The sequence below is a fragment of the Salvia splendens genome, chromosome 8, assembly GCF_004379255.2.
Source record: "Salvia splendens isolate huo1 chromosome 8, SspV2, whole genome shotgun sequence".
Lineage (NCBI taxonomy): Eukaryota > Viridiplantae > Streptophyta > Magnoliopsida > Lamiales > Lamiaceae > Salvia > Salvia splendens.
Genome location: NC_056039.1, coordinates 11,834,415 through 11,840,414, shown reverse-complemented (window position 1 = coordinate 11,840,414; position 6,000 = coordinate 11,834,415). Strand labels below are relative to the sequence as shown.

The window sequence follows — 6,000 nt, the reverse complement described above, 5'->3', positions numbered from 1 at the left end:
AGAAGCTGGAAAATGCTAAGCTTGTCGAAACCAATATGGAAATACAGCTAGCAGACGGGTCTTGCATTTACCCCGAGGGAGTTCTGGAAGATGAAATCGTCAAGGTCAACAAATTCATGTACCCCGCCGACTTCTTCGTCATAAAGACGACAGAGCCGAGAGCAGAAGAGCCTGTGGGTATCCTTTTGGGAAGGCCATTCCTATCTACGGCTAGCACAGTCATTAATGTTCGCCATGGGACGATACATCTAAGTTTAAATGAAGAACAACTTACATTTGAAATTGACAAAGCCGTGAGGAAGCCGGATGATAGCGAGAGCATTCAATCAGCAGACACTATCACACCTTGGGAGCGAAAGTACCTAGAAAAGGAACTCTTCATTAAACCGTCATCTAACTCCACCAATGGTGAAAAGCTTAAGAGTGAAGCAGATGACTGGTTCAAGGCAACCATGACTAGGGAAATGGATGATCAAGGCCTTGAAAGAGCAATTATGGACTTCTGTAGGCCATCACGGCTAGCCAAGTCAGAAGAGATTGTTCAACCAGGGAGAGTCGAAAAACCACCTGACCAAGCTGACTTGTTAAGAAGAGAGCTGAAGGAGAATCCCATACCTACAAGGCAACCATTGCATCGACCAAAACTGCAGGAACTGGAAGGACAATCGAAAAAAAAACTGAGGATAGGTGAAGAAGGGGTCAAGTGGAAAACAGCAGACCCGAATGGGATAAACCCGAATCAGTACACGCATCCACCCACGGTGGAAAAGGAAGTGACCGACCTCTTCTCGCGAAAGGAAGAGCCCATCGATAAGCAAAAAAGGCCACCATCCCAGTATCAAATCAAGCTGATGACCAGAAAGCGGAATTCAGAATGGGCAGATCCTGAAACCATCAAGGCAAACACACACCAAGGAGACACCCCAATTCGCTCTCTTTCGATGTGAAGGGTCATCGGGTTGAGCCCTACAGAGACAAGACCAAAGCTGGAGTGGTGGAAGAAATTCCACTGACCTTTCCCCAATCTCAACCAGTGACCAGGTAGAAGGAGTGATCGGGTACTCTTGGGTAGTCTGCTTGATCAAACAACAAATTTTAAATCCATTAAATTGATCAAGCAACAACCTAGGGGAACCCGGTCAAGTCCTTATAGTTAGTGTAAATAGTTTTCTTGTGTTAGTTTTTATTTATTAGAAAGTTAAAAGACGGAAGTAGAGGCGAGAAACTGATCAAGTGGAGTTATTGAGTTTTCATCTGGATATAATTGACCACTTGATCAGTGCAACGAGGGCTAACCAATGGCCACAGTGATTTAATTAATCAGTGACAGGTGGTGATAGGACATATGTAGTCATTAGAGAGGTGTCAGGCTGCGCCAACTGTCTCAATGAAAGGACGTCCTAGAGAGAGGAAAAAGCGTATCAGAAAAGCTAGGCCAGATGGCACTCTGAAAAAGGCGCGCCCGTGCGTGAACAGTCGCAGAGATCTCAACCGTCAGAGATCCCAACAGTCGTGGTATCAGTAAAATAGGCAGAATCTCAGGGCCGTATTTCACTTTCAACCAAAAGCGACTACAGTGCATTCCTTTTACTCTCCCCACACCGATCCAAATTTCAAACCCTTGCCTAGAACATTTTCTCCACCAGCAGTCATCACCATTACGAGTGAAAATGTTTATCAAGCAGATTCCCACTCCTTCATCATCCCCCAGTGCCGGAGACAACGATGGCGACCAGGAAACTTCATCCCAAGTTCGTCAAGAAAATCCTAACTCTTGTACGCCAAACACCGCCCCACCACAAACCAGCACCGCTACTCCAAGTCCTGAAATAGATGAAGAAACTCTACGGTACCTCAATAAAGTCCTCCTGAGTATACCTCGCGAGTTGGACGATGCAGCAGCATACGCCGAACTCAAGGCTAGACTTGGGATTTCCCGGTCTAAAAATCCTGCTTCGTCCTCTAAACCAAAGATCCCACCTAGTTCTCCTACATCACCAAAACCATCTTCCATCCAACCTTCACCTTCGTCCCTAACCCAGCCGATGCAATGTAGCGCAGACACCGCCGATAAAGAAGGGTTGGGGGAGGATTATGGGCAGTCGTTCGCTATTCCGTCACCAGCAGGTGGTGGCGGCTCCGCTTCGGTCCATAAGCCGCATTTGACTGAGGGCGGCGACATCAACAGTGAAGAGGAAGAGGAATTCCGCCCGTTGTTCGACTATGGGAAGATGGAGGAAGAGGAACCGCTACGGCGTCAGACGCGGCGTATGACAACGGATCGGCTCCTGGAGGTAGCTGAAAACCTGAAAACACAATGTGAGGAAGGGACGGTGGTGCAGAAGCCGCGCACAGTACGAAGGCTGGTGGATGAAGAAGCAGAAGAGCCTCAGTTCCAGGAAGCGGGAGAGGAGGAAAAAGCTACCAAGGGCAGCCTGGCAAGGGGAAAAGGGAGTATTCTCCCTATTCTCAAGAGAAGCCGCCCCGCTGACACGGAGGTCGCCATTGCAGATGCTTCTGCGCCCGCTTCCCCACAACCAGGAGATAAGGGTAGTGATTCGACTGGAGAGGAATTGCGTTGGACCAGAACGACCAGGAGACAACAAGGAAAGCCTGAAGCCTCTCCTTCCATCGCCTACTCTCCTCAGCATGTGGTGTTGACCCCAGCTCTTCGCCAACAGATGATGGAGTTCGATGATCCTAAGATGCAGAAGAAGGTGCACCAAAGGGTGACCTCCCAGAAGAAGTTAAAGGCGGGAAGATGTTGCACCAGCCATCCCTGGAGAAGATAGGAATGAAGGAGAGGTTTTCAGCCTACATTGCCGACATCAGTTTTGAATGGTTGCGAGAGGTTAATGAGGCCCCTGTGCCTGAGGACCTAGCCAAGGAGTTTTTCACATCCTTCCGCTTTACATGAAGTTCAGACCTGAACGAAGAGAGTGTTTCCTTCAGGGTCTTTGGCCAAGAACAACTAATGAGCCTCAATGATTTCTCTATCCGGATGGGCATCTACACGGAAAAACAAGTGGCTGACGGGGTCTTGGTTGGGCGTGATATTGATCAGCAAGCCGTCTGGAAGGCAATATGCGGAGGACGCGCCCCTACGTTCAGAACTTCTGAATCCAGAGGACATCTTATTGCTGATCCTGCCCTCCGCCTAGCCCAGGTTTACTTGGCCTCAAATCTCCTCGGACAAGCAAACACATTGGCGATCCTCACTCTGGTTGAGCTCTATTTCATGTGGAGCATGAGAGAACAGAGGAAAGTCCACCTGGGGTTCTGGCTGGCGTATTCCACGAACCAGATTACTACTCATGCTGCCCGCCATTTGAACATCTGCCACCTCCTCGGGGCCTATCTGAGAAGGAACTGGATCGTGAAAAGAGTCGGACGCCCCGTCCTTTGCCCTAGTCTTGAAATGTTTGACCTTGACTTATTTGTTAGAATTCAGGTTTTAGAGAAGACGAATGGAGGGAATTTTTAGTTTTACGCAACAGGCTGGCGGGAGCAGCAAAGAAGCCAGCCCCAGAGGAGAAGAAGGTTAGAGGAGGCCTCAGCAAACCTTACCGATGGAGAAGAAGAGGATACACACCAGGCGCCCACTCCAAGGATGGAGTAGGAGGAGGCTTCAAGCACTGACAATGCATGGAAGCTCCAAGTGGAGCAGACATTGATGCAGCTGGTGGAGAATTCAAATGCTCAACTGGTTCTGCTGGACAGGATGGTGGGAACTACCCAAGACCAGACCCCTGCCAAATGACCACCACCTCCCTCTACACGCTCCCATCCGTCTCAGCGCCCGTTTTCCTTCAAGCACGCCACAGCCTCCCCCAGTAATCCTCCCGGAAAGCATTGAGTACAACCCCCCATCTCAGCTCACGTTAATTTCAAAATAATTTTAGTTTTAATTTGTTTTTGGGTATGTATAACTTTTACTCTATTCCACATCACACTTAGACCTGTGTTGGGACTAAGTGTGAGAAGTATGCATGCCCTTCTTCTATGTTGTTAGTCTGCCTATATCTGTTTTGTTTTCGTTTTTCTGTGTTTGTTAGCATGTGTTGATCGCTGGCACTGCCTCACACTTAGCCCAGTATCTGGTCTAAGTGTGAGAAGTTTCCCTTGTTTGTTGTTGTGCCGTTGCCTGTGCCTAACCCTTTTTTCCACTGCATCCAGTCCCTCGAGGACGAGTTCATATGCAGTGGGGAGGGGGGACGGGTTAGTTATAGTAGAATCATACATGCTAAAATTTTTAACAAAAATAACAAATTTCGGTTAGTAATAAAATAGGCAATATGCATGAAGTTGGATAATTGGAAGACTTGATTACTTTTTGGAAGAGTTAGAAAAAGGATTCAGTATGCTCACGTGTAAAAACTTGATTGCAAAAACTTGATCAATTTGAACGACGCAAGTATGATGGAAACGCTCAATTTCTAAACCAACTGTGAAGTCTCTCTATATGTGAGTTATAAGCCAAAAGTAGAACATTTTCTACTATTTTTACAAAAGGAAACTTTACAAGAGGCTGACTTTTAATATTGAGATGACAATTGCACAAGTAGTAAGGACTAAAGGCACTAGGACTTAGCCTTTTGAGCCATTTTCTTCCTTCGTTCCACAAACCTGCCTCACTAATCAAGGCACCCCTTAGTTAACCATGTTGAGCCCATACACTCTTACCCATTCCTTGAAACCTTAAAACCAAATTCAAAGTTTCATATCACATGAGGAAAGAGGGTCAAAGAGATGAATTTTGTCAAGGGAAACAAAAAGGGGATGGCGATAGAATGGTCGAAATGAAGGGTAGCCGGGTTGATCAAGTTAGACAATCGGGTTGATCATATAAAAAGAAATGAAGAAAAGGGTTTGAGAAAAATAGGGCAGAAAATAGTTGTATCCTGACCCAGAAAATCAAAAGTCAGGAAATAAGCCGGAAGTTATAAGGCTAAAGGTCAAAATTTGACCAAGAAGGAGCATCAAGCAAAGGAAGAAATAAATACCCCAAATCTGATCCAGCGAGTTTAGTCAAATCTTTGGCTTTTTGACTCATGTGATTTTTCTTTTTAATTTACAAATTTTATTTTAAACTTAGAACCCCTAGGACCCCACCCTAATACGTTACTACCTTTGATCCCCGTTACAACCCAAAACAAAGACCTTAAGGAACTATCTTGTGCAGTCCGATTCAAAGTATTAAATTTATGGCAACACCGAGTGAACAAGTCCTAACATCTCTGGTGAGAAATGAGTGACTGAGTGAATCAAACAGTGGTTTTTAAATTGAGCAATCTTGACAAGCTGACACCTTGATCAAGCAAAAGCGAAAGAGAAGGAACACAAGCTACTGGCAAATGGATTGACCTCGACCTCGGGTATGATTGTTGGAAAATTATTCGGTCTAATGCATACATGTGAATACGTGTTTTTTTATCTTGAAGTCTTGTTTTCGTTTTTTCTTTTACCTATGAAATAAGTAAACCATGCCTGAAATTTGCCTTATTTTTTTCTTTTTTTTATACTTGAGGACAAGTATGTTTTAAGTGTGAGCAGTTTGATAAGGCTCATTCCATGCATCGGTTTAAGGGTAAAATGTACGCTGCTTGATCGGTTGATCGCGCAAAACAAGTGTTAAATGTGCAAGAATGCCACTTGACCAAGGCAGCAAGGCCACACTGATCAAGCAAGTACAAAAGGCGATAAAAGGCCAAGAATCGGGGGAGTTGATCAAGGGGACCACTGGCTTCTAGAAGAAGAACACGTGAGGAAATGAGCAGGATGTGGCGCACCATTCTGTTATCAAGGACAACGTTCTAGAAGGGGACACGTGCTAGCTTATGAGACGCAAGGACGGACCTGAGTCATGAATCTGTTACTCAAAAGCGTCGTCATTCTAGAAGAAAGGCACGTAGCAATCAATGAGTCGCTCATTCTCAGCACCAGCGAATATTCCCTGTCATAATCGCTATCCAGCTGGAGGCCGAATCGAGCCTATAAATA

General features: G+C 45.8%; 1 protein-coding gene across 1 annotated transcript; it reads left to right on the top strand.

Moving 5' to 3' along the window:
• The first annotated feature begins 1,670 nt into the window (after nucleotides 1-1,670).
• LOC121745755 lies at nucleotides 1,671-2,792 on the top strand. Its single transcript, XM_042139713.1, has one exon. It carries the CDS (start codon nucleotides 1,671-1,673, stop codon nucleotides 2,790-2,792), a length of 1,122 nt encoding a protein of 373 aa, XP_041995647.1.
• Nucleotides 2,793-6,000: the final 3,208 nt, after the last annotated feature.

Bases quoted from the DNA above. Each gene is read 5' to 3' on its own strand.
- LOC121745755 (XM_042139713.1), top strand. From the start codon at position 1,671: ATGTTTATCAAGCAGATTCCCACTCCTTCATCATCCCCCAGTGCCGGA.